General features: G+C 41.0%; 1 protein-coding gene across 2 annotated transcripts in view; it reads right to left on the reverse strand.

Annotated features, from left to right (window-relative positions):
- ccdc186 (coiled-coil domain-containing protein 186) overlaps positions 1-21,989 on the reverse strand; it is a 132,082-nt gene that overhangs the window by 82,015 nt on the left and 28,078 nt on the right. For both annotated transcript variants that reach the window (XM_031804743.1, XM_031804744.1), the window contains exons 4-5: positions 19,357-19,485; positions 97-309 (exon numbers count right to left, since the gene is read on the reverse strand). In XM_031804743.1, coding sequence (XP_031660603.1) covers positions 97-309; positions 19,357-19,485 — 342 coding nt within the window. The remainder of the gene's footprint in view (positions 1-96; positions 310-19,356; positions 19,486-21,989) is intronic.

Here is a 21,989-nt window from a genome sequence, read left to right on the forward strand (position 1 = left end):
GCAGCGGTGTCAGAAAGTCCATCTAATATTGCACCAGCGCCACCTTAGCAGCTGAACATGTGGAACTTTGTTGCTTAAACATTAACCCTGCGTTACCTTGGCGTCGTGGAGCTGCTGCAGCCGGCCTTTCTCCTGGGCCAAACTGTTTCCCCTGAGGGCCTGGCGGTCCACCTCCTTGGTGGCCTCCCTCAGCCTCCTTTCCAGCCCCTCCTTGTCCCTGCGCAGGTCCAGAGCCTCCTTCTCCCCGCGAACATACTTCATCACCATGGCCTCCTTCTCCTGACGCGCCTCCTCACACTTCTTCCCAGCCTGGGAGGGACACATGAATTAGTAGCTGTTACATTGATTATATCATCAGTATAGGCTGGTGAGAGGAGGACGGCTCATAGTAATGATTATATCATTATGTATTACATTGATTATATCATCAGTATAGGCTGGTGAGAGGAGGACGGCTCATAGTAATGGTGGATGGAATGGAATCGATTGAATGGTATCAAACACATGTTCCATTAACTTCGTTCCAGCCATTAGTCCTACTATGAGCCTGTCCTCCGATGTAAAGTATAGGCTGGTGAGAGGAGGACGGCTCATAGTAATGATTATATCATTATGTATTACATTGATTATATCATCAGTATAGGCTGGTGAGAGGAGGACGGCTCATAGTAATGATTATATCATCAGTATAGGCTGGTGAGAGGAGGACGGCTCATAGTAATGATTATATCATCAGTATAGGCTGGTGAGAGGAGGACGGCTCATAGTAATGATTATATCATCAGTATAGGCTGGTGAGAGGAGGACGGCTCATAGTAATGGTGGATGGAATGGAATCGATTGAATGGTATCAAACACATGTTCCATTAACTTCGTTCCAGCCATTAGTCCTACTATGAGCCTGTCCTCCGATGTAAAGTGCCACCAGCCACCACAGGTTAGTATGCAGTTATGTGGACAGGTAGACACACATTCACTGATCTACACAGAAACACAGGCGCATGCATTATGCAAGTTTACACACAGACATGCAGAAAAATAGACAGAAATTATGCATGCTCAAGTGCACACTCATTCATGCTTAATTAAAACTCTTGTATTATATCTGGGGGTGTAGTGACGGTCTCCCTGATTGCATGTTGTAAGTGGATAGTGCTGCAATTGAAAGTGGCAGTTTGGTTGAGGTTTCAATATAAAAATCCACAATGAGTATGTGTGAGATCTAAACAAGAGCCATACAAATGGTAGGGCAGTGCATTGATAGGTCAGCTTGTAATCATTCTATCGCCTGAATGTTTTTCGACGACTGGCGAAATTAGCCAGTTCAGCTACTCTAAATTGGGAGGGACTGTGTTTTCAATGCAGGGCTTGACATTAACCTTCTAATTTGTACTTGTCCGAAAGCTCGAATCACACAAACATTTTCTGTAACACCATGGGCTAGAAAGGTGAATGAACATGTTGATGCTTTATGCAAGGAACCATCATCATCATCATCATCATCATCGTCGTCATTATGAGCATACAGAAAATCAGACAACGTAGGATGACCTCTTGGCTTCCTTGTAAATTCATACCCGTCTCAACATACCGCTCTGTAACAGTTCATGTAATAACACTGGTTATTGTAATAATAAAAAGTAATAGCGTAACTTTCACATTTTTTATGTAATAAAACCTGTTCATGTAATACCTTGCCGGATAACGTAATAGGTAAGGGATAAACGTTGTGTACATGATCTGGAAATAATGGACGACGTGGTAAGGACGACGCACAGCGGAGTCCCGCCGTGGAGTTTCTTAGTTCCAGAGAATGTACAGAGGAGGCGTTTATCCCGCTTATACCAAGGTTGCCAAAGAAAACAATACTAAAATCACACATTCGACGAAAGAAATGTTTTCATGAATATTTTCATTTTGATAAGTCATACTATTTCATCCTTTCACTAAACCTGGTCGTTAATTCTATCGGTTAGGTTGCTCGAGAAGCAGAATGGTCATTCATTCGATTTGAAATGTTGCTAGAGAAGCAGACTTTGATTTGTTCGATTGCTATGCAGACTGGCAACGTTCCTATCTCTTGCTATATTGCACTATTTTTATGTTTGGAAAAATAACGTTCCCAAAGTAAACGGCCTATTTCTCAGGACCAGATGCTAGAATATGCATATAATTGACAGATTAGCATAGAAAACACTCTAAAGTTTCCAAAACTGTCAAAATATTGTCTGTGAGTATAACAGAACTGATATAGCAGGCGAAACCCTGAGGAAAATCCAATCAGGAAGTGCCTCTAATTTTGAAACCCTTCTGTTCCTATGCATGCCTATCCTCCATTTAAAGGGATATCAACCAGATTCCTTTTTCTCTAGCTTCCCTAAGGTGTCAGTCTTCAGACATAGTTTCAGGCTTTTATTTTGAAAAATGAGCGTGAAAGATCACATTGCGTAAGTGGATAGGTGGGGGCTTTCAGAGTGAATTTTTGCGCTACAGAGTAAAGCGCCCATTGTTATTGAAAAACCTACACACTCGGTTGATATATTATCGAATATACATTTTAAAAACAACCTGAGGAATGATTATAAAAAACGTTTGACATGTTTCTGTGGACATTACGGAGACTATTTGGAATTTCCGTCTGCGTTGTCGTGACCACTCTTTCCTGTGGATTTCTGAACATAACGCGACAAACAAACAGGTATTTTGGGTATAAAAATAATCTTAATGGAACAAAAGGAACATTTGTGTAACTGGGAGTCTCGTGAGTGAAAACATCTGAAGATCAAAGGTAAACGGTTCATTTGATTGCTTTTCTGATTTTCGTGACCAAGCTTCCTGCTGCTAGCTAGGCATAATGCTATGCTAGGCTATCAATAAACTTACACAAACGCTTGGATTGCTTTCGCTGTAAAGCATAATTTCAAAATCTGAGACGACAGGTGGATTAACAAAACGCTGAGCTGTGTTTTGCAATTTGGGATTTCATGAATATGAATATTTTTTAGTAATATTATTTGACTGTGGCGCTATGCTATTCAGCGGTTGCTGACGAAAATGATCCGGCCACAGGGATGGGTAGCGTCAAGAAGTTAAGCTGTTTTCTAGTGACATTTATTTGGATACATGATACATACAAGTTAAGTTTTAATGGTACATGCACAAGTACAGTGAAATGCCTTTCCTGAAAACGCAAAACCCAACAACGCAATAATCAATAACAATGTACTACAAGACAAAAAACACGTGAAAAAACAAGAAAGATTGAAGAACACAATAGGTAAGTAAGTAAGCCTACTATATACAGGGTCAGTTCCAATACCATATTTACAATGTGCAGGGATAATGGAGTGACGGAAGTATAGTTGTAGTTGGAAGTTTTCAGAAACTTAAGTTGGAGTCATTTAACCTCTTTTTTCAACCACTCCACACATTTGTTAACTTGTTCAAACTAATAGTTTGGCAATTGTTTTCAGACAGATTATTTCACTTATAATTCACTGTATCACAATTCCAGTGGGTCAAAAGTTTACATACACTAAGTTGACTATGACTTTAAACAGCTTGGATAATTCCAGAAAATTATGTAATGGCTTTAGAAGCTTCTGATAGGCTGACATCATTTGAGTCTAAAACCTCCACAAAAAAGCCAGACTACGGTTTGCAACTGCACATGGTGACAAAGATCGGACTTTTTGGAGAAATGTCCTCTGGTCTGATGAAACAAAAATAGAACTGTTTGGTCAAAATGACCATCGTTATGTTTGGAAGAAAAAGGGAGAGGCTTGCAAGCCAAAGGACACCATCCCAACAATGAACCATGGGGTGGCAGCATCATGTTGTGGGGGTGCTTTGCTGCAGGAGGGACTGGTGCACTTCACAAAATAGATGGTGTCATGAGGGATGAAAATTATGTGGATATATTGAAGCAACATATCAAGACATCAGGAAGTTAAAGCTTGGTCGCAAATGGGTCTTCCAAATGGACAATAACCCCAAGCATACTTCCAAAGTTGTGGCAAAATGGCTTAAGGACAACAAATTCAAGGTATTGGAGTGGCCATCACAAAGCCCTGACCTCAATCCTATAGAAGATTTGTGGGCAGAACTCAAAAGGCGTGTGCGAGCAAGGAGGCATACAAATCTGACTCAGTTACACCAGCTCTGTCAGGAAGAATGGGCCGAAATTCACCCAATTTATTGTGGGAAGCTTGTGGAAGGCTACCCGAAACATTCGACCCAAATTAAACAATTTAAAGGCAAGGCTACCAAATACTAATTGAGGGCCCATGTCAACCTCCTGAGGGGGAAGAGGTGCAGTCACTCCTTCACAACTGTGTGAGTGTGTTAGGACCATTTTAAGTCTTTAGTGATTTGGACACCAAGGAACTTAAAGCTGCTCTCAACCTACTCAGCTACTCCGCTCCGCACAATTGGTCCAGTGCCGTCTGGGTTAGGGAGGGTTTAGCCGCAGTGCATACTGACCAGGTCGCTCGGTGTACGGTGTTTCCTCCGACACAGTGGTGCGGCTGGCTTCCGGGTTGCGCGCTGTGTTAAGAAGCAGTGCGGCTGGTTGGGTTGTGTATCGGAGGACGCATGACTTTACTACAACAATTGGATGCCACGAAATTGGGGAGAAAAAGGGGTAAAAAAAACGTTTGTAAAGAAAAGCATATTTAGAAAATCTGAGATGACAGTGTTGTTAACAAAAGGCTAACTTGTGTTTCAATATATTTATTTCATTTCATTTGCGATTTTCATGAATAGGAAACGTTGCGTTATGGTAATGCGCTTGAGGCTATGATTACGCTCCCGGATACGGGATTGCTCGTCGCTAGAGGTTAATCACCACTTCATTAAGTCAGGATTCCTATTTGACTCAGACATGCCTCCTTGCCCGTCCAACATTTCCTCATCTCCCACCCCATCCAATGTCACTAGCCTCAATGCTCCTCCCACTTTTTCCCCTGCCCCGCTACAAAGTTTCTCCCTGCAGGGGGTCACCGAGTCCGAGGTGCTAAAGGAGCTCCTTAAACTTGACCCCAAAAAATCATCATCTGGGTCAAGGTTGCTTTCCCTACCATTGCCAAGTCTATCTCTGACCTTTTTAACCTGTCTTTCCTCTCTGGGGAGGTTCCCATCACTTGGAAGGCAGCCACAGTTCGTTGTTTATTTAAAGGGGGAGATCAAGCTGATCCTAACAGTTATAGGCCTATTTCTATTTTGCCCTGTTTATCAAGTGCTGGAAAAACTTGTCAATACTCAACTGTGCCTTTCTTGATGTCTATCATATTCTCTTTTATGCAATCTGGTTTCCGCTCAGTTCATGGATGTGTCACTGCAACCTTAAAAGTTCCTCAATGATGTCACCATTGCCCTTGATTCTAAGCAATGTTGTGCTGCCAAAGCTTTTGATACGGTAGACCATTATTGTGGGGCGGCTAAGGAGTATTGGTGTGTCTGAGGGGTCTTTGGCCTGGTTTGCTAACTTCCGCTCTCAAAGAGTGCAGTGTATAAAGTCAGAACATCTGCTGTCTCAGCCACTGCCTGTCACCAAGGGAGTACCCCAAGGCTCGATCCTAGGTCCCACGCTGTTCTCAATTTACATCAACAACATAGCTCAGGCAGTAGGAAGCTCTCTCATCCATTTATATGTGGATGATACCTTACACTCAGCTCACCCTGATTTTGTGTTAGATGCTCTACAACAAAGCTTTCTTAGTGTCCAACAAGCTTTCTCTGCCCTCAACTCCTCCAAAACAAAAGGTATTGTGGTTTGGTAAGAAGAATGCCTCTCTCCCCACGGGTGTGATTACTACCTCTGAGGGTTTAGTACTTGAGGTGGTCACCTCATACAAGTAATTGGGAGTATGGCTAGACAGTACACTGTCCTTCTCTCAGCACATATCAAAGCAGCAGGCTAAAGTTAAATCTAGACATTGTTTCCTCTATCGTAATCATTCCTCTTTCACCTCAGCTGCCAAACTAACCCTGATTCAGATGACCACCCTACCCATGCTAGATTACGGAGAAATAACTTATAGATCGGCAGGTAAGGGTACTCTCGAGCGTTTAGATGTTCCTTATAGGACACTCTATTCTCCTCTGTAAACTGGTCGTCATCTCTGTATCCTCGTCTCAAGACCCACTGGTTGATGCTTATTTATAAAACCCTCTTAGGCCTCACTCCCCCCATCTTAGATATCTACTGCAGCCCTCATCCTCCACATACAGTACCTGTTATGTTGTTGCCACCTTCTTGCCCTTTGTGCTGTTGCCTGTGCCCAATAATGTTTGTACCATGTTTTGTGTTGCTACCATGTTGTGTTGTCATCTGTTGCTGCCTTGCTATGTTGTTGTCTTAGGTCTCTCTTTATGTAGTGTTGTCTCTTGTCGTGATGTGTGTTTTGTCATATATATATATATATATATAAATAATTATTTTTTAAATTATTTATTTTTTAAATAATGTTTAATACCGGCCCCAGTCCCCGCAGGAGGCCTTTTGCCTTTTGGTAGGCCTTCATTGTAAATAAGAATTTGTTCTTAACTGACTTGCATATTCAAATAAAGGTTCAATAAAAATAAATTACACCTGAGTAAAGAACTTTCTCACATTTCTCGTGGAATTTGAAAGGCCTTAATATTCCTATCAAGCATTCCAGCTGTCTTGATATTCTAGCAAGAAACCATATTGATTTAGCAATGCTCCAAAAACACACCTGCTCCAAAAGGGCGCACTTAGAATAGAGTACTATTTGTACAAATTGACTGCTTTTTCGTCAGCCCCAAACAAAACTAAAGGTGTAACCATAATGATATATAATAAAATGAAAATCACCATCCTCGGTAAAGGCAAAGTCCAAGAAGGCATTATCACTTTCCTTTCCTTAAACGTATCCATAATGGAAAGAAAATTGCCCTTATTGATGTGTATGCTCCAAATTCATATGGTCCTAGGTTTTCTGAATCTTTTCTGATTCTCTGAACATTATACGTGTTAGAATTAACTTAATTCCAACTGGTTATTGAGAGGCAGACATGAATGCCATTCTGGACATGCGGGACAAATCTAATAAGACCAACTACAATACAAAAGCTCTCCAACGTATGTGACCTATTCCAGGAAGATCGGTATATGTAGCACGTCACTACTTCATAGCAGAGAAATTTGAGAATTTCTTTGGGGCAGAAATGCCATCTGGAACACGCAAACTTTCATGTGCCTTAATAACAAACTTGTATGCCATCTGTAAATATGAATACAATTGTTAAATTATTAGCCTAGTTGGTTTAGTCACAGAAAAAGACAGGAACTTTCCCGTTAGCCATGATTGGCTAAGATAATGGGTGGGCTGGACATGCCGAGAGATGAGTTCAGATTGGTCTGCCATGGAGCAAACTTTCATTTTATTTGATATAGTGTGTGTTTACCTGAGATAGTCATTCAAATTTTGCTACATAGGACCGAATGAAGGTGGTGGGTCACATATACTCTCGGATTGATGCCTGGCGACCTCATAAAAATTAATTTAATTTAAAAAATGTAGGGTTAAAAGAGTACACTTTCTATTCAAACAGGCACTCCCGAATCGATTTCGTACGATTATCTACTCCTCATTTTTCATTCATCAAGAAAATAAATTTGACATATGATCATATCTGATCATCATGCTTATTAGGTTAAGATGGGGCAAGGTTTTAAAGATTGCACCAACAAATATGACCACTCTGTTTCTAGCTCCTTTACAAGCATTTCTCTACACCAGCAATAACATCTGCTAAACATGTGTATGTGACCAATAAAATGTGATTTGATTATTACTGCCATATACAAATGTCTGAATCTTGTAAAAGAGCCACAAGCTAGCATGAGGGACAAGAAGTAGCTAGCGACATTGAGGTTTGTGTAGAGAAAAGTTAGCTAACTAGGTATAATTAGATAGCTAATAGCAAGTTCAATTTCTCTTAAGATTTAAAAGCCAACAATATTTTTATAAAACAGCATATTATTGACCTAAAAGTTTAGCTGTGTTAGCCCTGTCGCTAGCTTATCCAGGATCAGTCATACATAGAACAACCATGTACTGTATCTATGGGAACAACTGCAACCTTTTTGCAAGCAACATTGCTAAAATGAATAAAATAAAATATGCAATGCTCATTTTCTGTAGTCGAATTGTCATCTCCATACTGTACCTAAATTACAAGGGTTTCACTAAACAATTGTATGTCAGCACTTAAAGGGCATGTACAGAATCTGGTATGTGGTTTGCCTATATATTGTCTATTGGTATAATTTTAAATTGAGAACACATAGTTCAACATGTAAACAATGTGCGAGTTTAGCTATTCTCTGCTTCAGATGGCAAATGACCAGTAATGCCCTCATACTGTAGGCCTATGCATGCCATATGTTAAGATGCTAAATGGATTCACATAGTTGAGTGAGTGAGTGAGGAGGTGTATACAACACACACACACACACACAGTGGACAGAACCCCTTTCCCTCTTTATTGCAGGATTAAGTGATTAATCAACATTGACACTAGTTCATTATTAATAACAGTTCTCTTAAGTTTAAACACTTCACTTCAAATAATCAACACTTCAAAATGTACAAATAAGCTAACTTATATGTAAAGATTAGACATATTAGTCTAAACAACAATAGAAAAATGAGTAGTAAGAAGTAGGCTATTATTACTAAAGCATAATTGCAGGCAGGGTACCAAAAAATGTCTGCACCATTGAAGGTCCTCAAGCACACAGTGGCTTCCATCATTCTTAAAATGAAAGAAGTTTGGAACTACCAAGATTCTTCCAAGAGCTGGCCGCCTGGCCAAACTGAAGAATCGGGGGAGAAGGGCCTTGGTCAGTGGGGTGACCAAGAACAGATGGTCACTTTGACAGAGTTCTAGATTTCCTCTGTGGCGATGGGAGAACCTTCCAGAAGGACAACTATCTTTGCAACACTCCACCAATCATGCCTTCATGGTAGAGTGGCCAGACGAAAGCCACTCCTCAGTAAAAACGCACATAACAGCTCACTTGGAGTTTGCCAAAATGCACCAAAAGACTCTCAGACCATTAAGAACAAGATTCTCTGGTCTGATGAAAACCAAGATTGAACACTTTGGCCTGAATGCCAAGCATCATGTCTGGGGGAAACCAGGCCCTATCCCTACGGTGAAGCATGGTCGTGGCAGCATCATGCTGTGGGGATATTTTTCAGCGGCAGGGACTGGGAGACGAGTCAGGATCGAGGGAAAGATGAACGAAGCCAAGTACAGAGAGATCCTTGATGAAAATCTGCTCCAGAGTGCCCAGGGCCTCAGACTGGGGTAAAGGTGCACCTTCCAACAGGATAATGACCCTAAGCACACAGCAAAGACAATGCAGGAGTGGCTTCGGGACAAGTCTCTGAATGTCCTTGAGTGGCCCAACCAGAGCAGGGACTTCAACCCGATCGAACATCTCTGGAGATGTCTCAGCCTCCAGTATTTATGCTGCAGTAGTTTATGTGTCGGGGGGCTGGGGTCAGTTTGTTATATCTGGAGTACTTCTCCTGTCCTATTCGGTGTCCTGTGTGAATCTAAGTGTGCGTTCTCTAATTCTCTCCTTCTCTCTTTCTTTCTCTCTCTCGGAGGACCTGAGCCCTAGGACCATGCCCCAGGACTACCTGACATGATGACTCCTTGCTGTCCCCAGTCCACCTGGCCATGCTGCTGTTCCAGTTTCAACTGACCTGAGCCCTAGGACCATGCCCCAGGACTACCTGACATGATGACTCCTTGCTGTCCCCAGTCTACCTGGCCATGCTGCTGCTCCAGTTTCAACTTCCACCTGACTATGCTGCTGCTCTAGTTTCAACTGTTCTGCCTTATTATTATTCGACCATGCTGGTCATTTATGAACATTGAACATCTTGACCATGTTCTGTTATAATCTCCACCCGGCACAGCCAGAAGAGGACTGGCCACCCCACATAGCCTGGTTCCTCTCTAGGTTTCTTCCTAGGTATTGGCCTTTCTAGGGAGTTTTTCCTAGCCACCGTGCTTCTCCACCTGCATTGCTTGCTGTTTGGGGTTTTAGGCTGGGTTTCTGTACAGCACTTTGAGATATCAGCTGATGTACGAAGGGCTATATAAATAAATTTGATTTGATTTGATTTGGAGAGACCTGAAAATAGCCAGAGTAACGGTGAAACGTAACAAAATGTGGAAAAAGTTAAAGAGTCTGAATACTTTCTGAATGCACTGTAACTAGGAATAAAGTGACAGATAGTAAACGGTAGCAGCAGCGTATGTGATGTCAAAAAAGTGCAAAAAGGTTCAATGCAGATCATTAAATAGTTAACCAAATAGCTACCTGGACAAACTACTGTATTTAACAGTCTTATGCCTTGGGGCTAGAACCTGCTCAGGAGCCTTTTGGTCCCAGACTTGGCGCTCCTGTACCACTTGCCATGCGGTAGCAGAGAGAACAGTATGAGTTGGGTGGCTGGAGTCTGAAAATTCTTAGGGCCTTCCTCTGACATCTCCTGGTATAGAGGTCCGGGATGGCAGGAAGCTCGGCCCCAGTGATGCACCACACTGCTAGGTCTCTGAACTCCTCCCTATAGGCTGTCTCATTGTCGTCGGTTGTCAAGCCTATTACCATTGTGTCATTGGCATACTAAATGGTGGTGTTGGAGTCGTGCGCGGCCACGCAGTTGTGGGTGAAAAGCAAAAATAATTTAGACAGGTTACCTTGGTGTTTTAGGGCACAGGGACTATGGAGTCAGTATCTGGTGTGTAAAAGTCTATTGCATAATGGTTACTCAATGTATGAATATTCAGAAAGCTAGTCAGTATCTGGTGTGTAAAAGTCTATTGCATAATGGTTACTCAATGTATGAATATTCAGAAAGCTAGTCAGTATCTGGTGTGTAAAAGTCTATTGCATAATGGTTACTCAATGTATGAATATTCAGAAAGCTAGTCAGTATCTGGTGTGTAAAAGTCTATTGCATAATGGTTACTCAATGTATGAATATTCAGAAGGCTAGTCAGTATCTGGTGTGTAAAAGTCTATTGCATAATGGTTACTCAATGTATGAATATTCAGAAAGCTAGTCAGTATCTGGTGTGTAAAAGTCTATTGCATAATGGTTACTCAATGTATGAATATTCAGAAAGCTAGTCAGTATCTGGTGTGTAAAAGTCTATTGCATAATGGTTACTCAATGTATGAATATTCAGAAAGCTAGTCAGTATCTGGTGTGTAAAAGTCTATTGCATAATGGTTACTCAATGTATGAATATTCAGAAAGCTAGTCAGTATCTGGTGTGTAAAAGTCTATTGCATAATGGTTACTCAATGTATGAATATTCAGAAAGCTAGTCAGTATCTGGTGTGTAAAAGTCTATTGCATAATGGTTACTCAATGTATGAATATTCAGAAAGCTAGTCAGTATCTGGTGTGTAAAAGTCTATTGCATAATGGTTACTCAATGTATGAATATTCAGAAAGCTAGTCAGTATCTGGTGTGTAAAAGTCTATTGCATAATGGTTACTCAATGTATGAATATTCAGAAAGCTAGTCAGTATCTGGTGTGTAAAAGTCTATTGCATAATGGTTACTCAATGTATGAATATTCAGAAAGCTAGTCAGTATCTGGTGTGTAAAAGTCTATTGCATAATGGTTACTCAATGTATGAATATTCAGAAAGCTAGTCAGTATCTGGTGTGTAAAAGTCTATTGCATAATGGTTACTCAATGTATGAATATTCAGAAAGCTAGTCAGTATCTGGTGTGTAAAAGTCTATTGCATAATGGTTACTCAATGTATGAATATTCAGAAAGCTAGTCAGTATCTGGTGTGTAAAAGTCTATTGCATAATGGTTACTCAATGTATGAATATTCAGAAAGCTAGTCAGTATCTGGTGTGTAAAAGTCTATTGCATAATGGTTACTCAATGTATGAATATTCAGAAAGCTAGTCAGTATCTGGTGTGTAAAAGTCTATTGCATAATGGTTACTCAATGTATGAATATTCAGAAAGCTAGTCAGTATCTGGTGTGTAAAAGTCTATTGCATAATGGTTACTCAATGTATGAATATTCAGAAAGCTAGTCAGTATCTGGTGTGTAAAAGTCTATTGCATAATGGTTACTCAATGTATGAATATTCAGAAAGCTAGTCAGTATCTGGTGTGTAAAAGTCTATTGCATAATGGTTACTCAATGTATGAATATTCAGAAAGCTAGTCAGTATCTGGTGTGTAAAAGTCTATTGCATAATGGTTACTCAATGTATGAATATTCAGAAAGCTAGTCAGTATCTGGTGTGTAAAAGTCTATTGCATAATGGTTACTCAATGTATGAATATTCAGAAAGCTAGTCAGTATCTGGTGTGTAAAAGTCTATTGCATAATGGTTACTCAATGTATGAATATTCAGAAAGCTAGTCAGTATCTGGTGTGTAAAAGTCTATTGCATAATGGTTACTCAATGTATGAATATTCAGAAAGCTAGTCAGTATCTGGTGTGTAAAAGTCTATTGCATAATGGTTACTCAATGTATGAATATTCAGAAAGCTAGTCAGTATCTGGTGTGTAAAAGTCTATTGCATAATGGTTACTCAATGTATGAATATTCAGAAAGCTAGTCAGTATCTGGTGTGTAAAAGTCTATTGCATAATGGTTACTCAATGTATGAATATTCAGAAAGCTAGTCAGTATCTGGTGTGTAAAAGTCTATTGCATAATGGTTACTCAATGTATGAATATTCAGAAAGCTAGTCAGTATCTGGTGTGTAAAAGTCTATTGCATAATGGTTACTCAATGTATGAATATTCAGAAAGCTAGTCAGTATCTGGTGTGTAAAAGTCTATTGCATAATGGTTACTCAATGTATGAATATTCAGAAAGCTAGTCAGTATCTGGTGTGTAAAAGTCTATTGCATAATGGTTACTCAATGTATGAATATTCAGAAAGCTAGTCAGTATCTGGTGTGTAAAAGTCTATTGCATAATGGTTACTCAATGTATGAATATTCAGAAAGCTAGTCAGTATCTGGTGTGTAAAAGTCTATTGCATAATGGTTACTCAATGTATGAATATTCAGAAAGCTAGTCAGTATCTGGTGTGTAAAAGTCTATTGCATAATGGTTACTCAATGTATGAATATTCAGAAAGCTAGTCAGTATCTGGTGTGTAAAAGTCTATTGCATAATGGTTACTCAATGTATGAATATTCAGAAAGCTAGTCAGTATCTGGTGTGTAAAAGTCTATTGCATAATGGTTACTCAATGTATGAATATTCAGAAAGCTAGTCAGTATCTGGTGTGTAAAAGTCTATTGCATAATGGTTACTCAATGTATGAATATTCCTGTATGATGTGGATGAGTCATGCTACGCGACACATCTCCTTCGCATAGAGTTGATCAGGCTGTTGATTGTGGCCTGTGGCATAATGGTTACTCAATGGATGAATATTCCTGTATGATGTGGATGAGTTTGTTCGTAACTGGTGGTGGGTAGTGGTATGTACATAAAATTAAGGGAAGTAAATTCATTCGGCCCTAATCTATGGATTTCACCTGACTGAGAAAACAGATTAAAAAATAAGCTAGTTTTAATGTAAGGTACTGGCGTGTATCAGAAAGCTAGTCAGTATCTGGTGTGACCACCATTTGCATCATGCTACGCGACACATCTCCTTCGCATAGAGTTGATCAGGCTGTTGATTGTGGCCTGTGGCATGTTGTCCTCTTCAACGGCTGTGTGAACTTGCTGAATATTGGCGGGAAATGGAACATGCGGTCATACACATCGATCCAGAGCATCCCTAACATGCTCAATGGGTGACATGGGATTGTGACTATGCAGGCTATGGAAGAACAGGAACATTTTCAACTTCCAGGAATTGGCTACATGTCCTTGTGACATGGGCCGTGCATTATCATGTGAGACATGAAAATGCACGGCAATGAGCCTCCTCGGGATCTCGCCATAGTGCGAGCTGAACATTGTATGCTGGAAAAACTCGGTTTGTTATTTCTGATTAAAACCAAACCGCTATTCATTGAAAATGAATACAGAACTTGTTTTTAAGTGGATTCCACAATACGGTTAGCTTTTAACAGCTAGGACCGCTATTTCTTCTCCCAGAATCCCGCCTAAAAGACAGGTTGAAGCATGCTTGACAGACGATAAGCTGCAGGCCATCAAGAGAACAAAGTTGGTACCAGATGAGATTTGCAGTGGAGCCCACTTTGTCTGGAGAAATAAATTAACGGAGCCATCGCTGTATCTACCATGCTTTGTTTTGGGACAAATTGGATCACCCATTGTTCCAATTCGGCAACTGTTTGCTTGCAGAGGATTATAGGATTGAGGTGGCTGGACAGTGGCTGGATGCGGCTAGACGGCGTTGGTGATTGTTGGATGCATCTCCACCTTGATGTTTGTCTTCATCCGACTGGCCGGTGTTGCCCGGAGCTCCCACATCTGATAGCGGAGTTGAAGGAGCACAGCAAGAGGAGCAAGGCAATCAACAATGGTCGCATGTCACAAGCTGTGGAATCCGAAGACAACAGCCTGCCGCAAAGCAATCTACACTCCCAGCGAGAGGCCCAGAGCGGATCGTCTTGCCGTCTAGCCATCCTGCACCTTTGAGGGTGCCTCTGTCTGCGGCCACAGTACCTACTAATACGACTTCGAAGTAGCCTTCCATCCCTGCTCTGGATTGAGGGAGGCTTCTCCATCTGTCGGATACCTGCACCAGGAGCAATGGGGTCAAGTAATCCTGCCTCTCGCCAGGTCCATGAAGGGTTCCCGAATCCTATGAATCGTGGAAGGATTTCCTCGTCCTTCTCACAAGCTGTTTTTTTTGGAAGCTCCACGGTAAGCTCCATGTGACCTTTCCTGGTGCAAAAACAATGTCCTATCCCGGAGATCGAGTAAATTACATTACTAAGCTGCTCCCTGAAGGGCAGATCCGAACAGCTGAAACTGGATATTAAAGAGCTGATTGACTCTCTGATAAATATTAACAGAAGGCCCATCATATCTGGCCCTGTGCCCTCTCTGAATCGTGGCATTGAACGCTTTAGCAGGATTCTTTCTCTTCAAAACTAGCTACGTGATTATTGCAGCTTATTATTGCAGCTCAATGGGTGTAACTTTTGTTGACAATTTCAATACCTTTTGGAAACAAAACTTGATTTATAAGGAGAATAGGATCCACCAAAATCATTGGGTTCCTGGATTATAGAATTATTTGCCTCTATACCATTTGTATTTCATTAACCTTTGACTATTGGATGTTCTTATAGGCACTTTAGTATTGCCAGTGTAACAGTATAGCTTCCGTCCCTCTAGTTAGCGCGCGCTAACTAGCTAGCCATTTCACTTCGGTTACACCAGCCTCATCTCGGGAATTTATAAACTTGAAGTCATAAACAGCACAATGCTTGACGCACAACAAAGAGCTGCTGGCAAAACGCACGAAAGTGCTGTTTGAATGAATGTTTAGGCGCCCGCTTCTGCCTACCACCGCTCAGTCAGATACTTAGATGCTCAGTCAGATTATATGCTATGCAGGACACGCTAGACAATATCTAGTAATATCATCAACCATGTGTAGTTAACTAGTGATTATGATTGATTGATTGTTTTTTATAAGATAAGTTTAATGCTAGCTAGAAACTTCTTGGCTTACTGCATTCGCGTAACAGGCAGTCTCCTTGTGGAGTGCAACAAGAGAGAGGCAGGTCGTTATTGCATTGGTCTTTCTGCCCCTGAACAAGGCAGTTAACCCACCGTTCCTAGGCAGTCATTGAAAATAAGAATGTGTTCTTAACTGACGTGCCTAGTTAAATAAAGGTATAAAAAAATCGAATTAAAAAAATAATGAATACAATTTTTTAAAATATATATATATATATATCAAATAAAAATTGTCAAATTGGCGGCCAAAAATACCGATTCCCCATTGTTACGAAAACTTGAAATCGGCCCTTATTAAATTAATTATTCAGATTAATCGTTCGACCTCTAGTCTCTTCACAGTCCCCAAGTCCAGAACAGACTATGGGAGGTGCACAGTACTACATAGAATCATGACTACATGGAACTCTATTCCACAGTACTACATAGAGCCATGACTACATGGAACTCTATTCCACAGTACTACATAGAGCCATGACTCCATGGAACTCTATTCCACAGTACTACATAGAGCCATGACTACATGGAACTCTATTCCACAGTACTACATAGAGCCATGACTACATGGAACTCTATTCCACAGTACTACATAGAGCCATGACTACATGGAACTCTATTCCACAGTACTACATAGAGCCATGACTACATGGAACTCTATTCCACAGTACTACATAGAGCCATGACTACATGGAACTCTATTCCACAGTACTACATAGAGCCATGACTACATGGAACTCTATTCCACAGTACTACATAGAGCCATGACTACATGGAACTCTATTCCACAGTACTACATAGAGCCATGACTACATGGAACTCTATTCCACAGTACTACATAGAGCCATGACTACATGGAACTCTATTCCACAGTACTACATAGAGCCATGACTACATGGAACTCTATTCCACAGTACTACATAGAGCCATGACTACATGGAACTCTATTCCACAGTACTACATAGAGCCATGACTACATGGAACTCTATTCCACATCAAATAACTGATGCATGCTGTAAAATTATATATATATATATATTCTAATTTAAATACACCTTATGGAACAGTGGGGACTGTGAAACACCACAAACATAGGCACAGACAAATGCATACACACGATAACATACGCACTATACACACACGTACACATGGATATGTGGTAGTGGTAGAGTAGGGCACACAGTGTGTTTTGAAATCTGTGAATGTATTTTTTTAAAGTATAAATTTCTTTAATTTCGCTGGACCCTAGGAAGAGGATCGATAATACATACAAATTACAGTATCTCTATGCATTAAAATTGCCATCTATGAAATGCAATTGTGTTCATTCTCCATAGCTTATGCCTGCCCATACCATAACCCCACAGTAACCATGGGGCACTCTGTTCACAACGTTGACATCAGCAAACCGCTCGCCACACATGTGACGTGCCATTGTGAGGCCAGTAGGACGTACTGCCAAATGATTTAAAATGACGTTGGCGGCTTATGGTAGAGAAATTAACATTAAATTATCAGGCAACAGCTCTGGTGTACCTTCCTGCAGTCAGTTTGCCAATATATTTGTTCAGTGTATGTTGCTTCAATTTAAATTCAGTTACCACTCAACTCGCACGGCTCAATTAATTTCTCCCAATCTCTGTACTTGAAGCCTACGCACTGGGCATATGTGACTGACTGGCTCAAATCGGTCTTATGTAGCAACATTTTTAATTGTGTTTTTTACAATGGATAAAAGTAGAGACTCAGAGATACAAAATTGTATATCATAAACTACAGTTGAACAATGGGAAAGTAATTTGCTTTGAAAGTTGATAAACTTGTAAATTCACTTTTGAGAAAATGGCATTTTAATGTTTTGGCACTACTATTGGAGACCCCTTCTTTGTCTACACCAATTCAGCATCGTTCACACCCTCTTTAGTTTTAGTCCTACCCATATCTTTAAGGGTTGATCCGAATGTACCAAGAGCAGTCAAGCACCCAAGCTAACTTGCGAACAGCTCACTGAACATTACTCATCCTAGCAGAGAAGGCTGTTATGTTATCCAGGGGGTTGGTGACTGCAACTGTGCTGTCAGATTGTCCGTTCGTAAATTCAGAGCGTTTTGCGTTCAGAGCGCACACCGGACACACAGGTCGATGAGTAGGGTTGATCCGAACGGTCAGACCTCACAACGACAGTCAAGAACCAAAGCTAACTGGCTAACATTGGCTAGCTACTTCCAGACACATAATGAGAGAACACCCCACTCTGACCATTTTACTCACCCAAGCAGAGCTGGTTAGGCTGTTTTCATGTTATCCAGAGCTTTTTGGACTGTAACTGCTGGCAACATTTTAATTCGCTTTTTTGCCAACGTTTACTGACACCAGCTATATTCAACGGGTGTTGAACGTTCGTAAATTAATCTGCACTCTCTGGCACACTCGACGAGAGTGCTCTGAAACTGGAGTAGACGGCCAGACTGAATTTACGAACGCACTCAAAATGGTTACTTGCATAGTCTTTTGTAAAGACATGTAGCTATCTAGGTAAACAATGAACCATAATCCCAACTCATGATGTTACTACCCTGCAGGTAGCTAACCAACCAGATTCAATGTTAGCTAGCTAACATTAGGCTATAGCTAGCTAAGCAAATAGCTCTGAGATACGAATAAGGTCATACGCGTAACGTTAGCTAGCGAGCCAGCCAGCCAACGTTAGCTAGCTAGCGAGGTAAACAATTAACCATAATCACAACTCACTACATTACTACCCCACATTAATTAGGTAGCTAACCACCAACGAGGTTCAATGTTAGCTAGCTAACATTAGGCTACAGCTAGCCAAGCAAATGGCTCTTCCTGTCAAAATTAGAAACATGTAATATCTGATAATGTAGCTAGCTAGACTTTCTTACCCCTATACTTCATTCATGGTTGGATGTGTCTCCTGTTGGATGCCATGGTTGCCCTTAGTTTGAAGATGTAATCTGGTGACAGGTGTTTTCTCCATCTCATTAGCTATCATACTCGAATTCCACTGATTTCAAAACGCCGTCCTCCAGAAAGTGGAGTTTTAATACACGATACATTTAAAAACTGTGTTAGACAGGATTACCTAGACATACTGACCAGCTCAAAAGACACAAGTGTGCTATATGGCAAACCAATCCGAACTCATCTCTCAGCATGACCAGCCCACTCACTATCTGAGCCAATCATGGCTAGCGGGAAGGTTGCCTTTTTTTCTGTGGCTAACTAGGCTCGTCATTTAACAATTTTCGTGTTTACAGATGGCATACAAGTTTGTTATAAAGGCACATGAAAGTTCACAGGAGAGCCGTTTGAACGTAGACTTTACATTGTTATCAAAATGTTTTTTGAGGCAGAAATGCCTTCACGAACATGTGAAATACTGACCCGCGACATATGCCTGGTTTCCTAAAACATATTTTCATAGTGATAGGTGTAATGGAATGACAGAGATAGGGAGTTGACCTTGTGAAACTCACTGCATGCTGAAGACACATTGAGCTAATTTAAATCTATTATACTGCTTGTCCGACAATTTTTTTCTACCTGTCTCGGACTGTCGTGCACTGCTATGCAAGGGTCTTCTTGACATCCTCTTTCTCCGGGAGCTTACCTGCTCCAGCCGGTAGGCAGTCTCTCTGTGCAACTGCTGCAGGGCGTTCTTCGCGGCACCATCCTGGTAAACCAGTTTGTCCCTGGACTCCTTCAGCTCCCTCAGCAGCTCCTCCACCCGGCCCTCCAACTGGGAGAGACACAAAAGACGTTGTAGGGTGAAGTTGCCCCTAGACACTTATCTTTGTGCATTTCCCCCCTAATGGTTAGGATAGGGGGAGGAAAAGATGATCCTAGAGCTGTATCTAGGAGAAACATCACCCAGGAGCAACAAAGAGTAGAGGACAGGTCCGTCAGGTTAGACAGGGACAGACCTGGCTTAACCTGCCTGACTGACAAGCATGCCAACATACATAACAGTGCTTCAGAAACTATTCAAAACCACATTTTTCTGTGTTACAGCCTGAAAAAATGTATTAAATGTAGATTTTTTTTGTCACTGTCACTTTTTGTCATACCCCATAATGTCAAAGTGGAATCACATTTTTTAAAATGTAAACAAATGATTTTAAAATTAAAAACTGAAATATTTGTAGTCAATAAGTATTCAACCTCCTTATTTACGCTTCCAATAATAAATTCTGGAGCAGAAATCACTCTGTGACGACCTCATCTCTGTACACAACACAAACAGACAAATGTAAGGTCCCTCAGTCGAGCAGTGAATTTCTAACACAGATTCAACCACAAAGACCAGGGAGGTTTTCCAATGCCTCTCCAAGAAGGGCACATATTAGTAGATGGGTGAAGAAAAAAGCAGACATTGAATATCCCTATGAGCATGGTTAAGTTATAAATTACACTTTGGATGGTATATTAATACAACCAAGCACTACAAAGACACAGGCGTTGCCGGAGAGGAAGGAAACCGCTCAGGGAATTCACCCCGCGGCCAACGGCGACTTTAAAACAGTTACAGAGTTTAATGGCTTTGATAGGAGAAAACTGAGGATGGATCAACAACATTGTAGTTACTCCACAATACTAACTTAATTGAAAGAGTGAAAATTAAGAAGCCTGTGCAGAAAAAAAATATTCCAAAACATGCATCCTGTTTGTAACAAGGCACTAAAGTAATACTGCAAAAAATGTGGCAAAGCAATTAACACTTTGTATTCCGGACAAAAACTTATGTTTGAGGGCCTCCCAGGTGGCGCAGTGGTTAAAGGGCGCTGTACTGCAGTGCCAGCTGTGCCACCAGTGACTCTGGATTCGCGCCCAGGCTCTGTCGCAACCGTGAGGTCCGTGGGGTGACGCACAATTGGCCCAGCGTCATCCGGGTTAGGGAGGGCTTGGCCGGTAGGGATATCCTTGACTCATCGTACACCAGCGACTCCTGTGGCAGGCCGTGCGCAATGCGCGCTAGCCAAGGTTGCCAGGTGCACGGTGTTTCCTCCGACACATTGGTGCGGCTGGCTTCCGGCTTGGATGCGCGCTGTGTTAAGAACCTTCGTCTCGAGCCCGTACAGGAGTTGTAGCGACGAGACAAGATAGTAGCTACTAAAACAATTGGATACCACAAAATTGGGGAGAAAAAGGGGTAAAAATAAAAAATAACTTATGTTTGGGGCAAATCCATTACAACACATTACAGAGTACCACTCTCCATATTTACAAGCATAGTGGGTACGCTTGTAATCATTAAGGACTGCGTAGTTTTTCCAAAGGCCAAATTGTCATTGGAGATACCACAAACAAGAAAACAGTGATTGTTCCTGAGTGGCCGAGTTACAGTTAAATCTACTTTAACATCTATTGCAAGATGTTCAAAAAAAATTACCTGTTTTTGCTTTGTTATTATGGGGTATTGATGAGGGGGGAAAACGATTTAATCCATTTTAGAATAAGGCTGTAACATAACAAAATGTGTACAAAGTTAAGGGGTCTGAATACTTTCCGAATGCATTGTATAGGAGGACCTGTTTCAAATGGTAAACTTTAACCACTCAATACAGAATAGCCGTGTGGGCGCAGTCCCTTGGAAATCGGTTGGGAACAAAATCATTTGTATTTTATTCAGCTATGTTCAATTGTATACTTCTTACTATAAAATAATGCCACGGGAATTAAATCAAATCAAATTTATGTCACATACACATGGTTAGCAGATGTTAATGCGAGTGTAGCGAAATGCTTGTGCTTCTAGTTCCGACAATGCAGTAATAACCAACGAGTAATCTAACCTAACAATTCCACAACTACTACCTTATACACACACAAGTGTAAAGGGATAAAGAATATGTACATAAAGATATATGAATGAGTGATGGTACAGAACGGCAAGATGCAGTAGATGGTATCGAGTGCAGTATATACATGTGAGATGAGTAAAGTGGCATAGTTTAAAGTGGCTAGTGATATATTTTACATCAATTTCCATCAATTCCCATTATTAAAGTGGCTGGAGTTGAGTCAGTGTGTTGGCAGCAGCCACTCAATGTTAGTGGTGGCTGTTTAACAGTCTGATGGCATTGAGATAGAAGCTGTTTTTCAGTCTCTCGGTCCCAGCTTTGATGCACCTGTACTGACCTCGCCTTCTGGATGATAGCGGGGTGAACAGGCAGTGGCTCGGGTGGTTGTTGTCCTTGATGATCTTTATGGCCTTCCTGTGACATCGGGTGGTGTAGGTGTCCT

Source organism: Oncorhynchus kisutch, linkage group LG25 (assembly GCF_002021735.2).
Source record: "Oncorhynchus kisutch isolate 150728-3 linkage group LG25, Okis_V2, whole genome shotgun sequence".
Taxonomy (NCBI): Eukaryota; Metazoa; Chordata; class Actinopteri; order Salmoniformes; family Salmonidae; genus Oncorhynchus; species Oncorhynchus kisutch.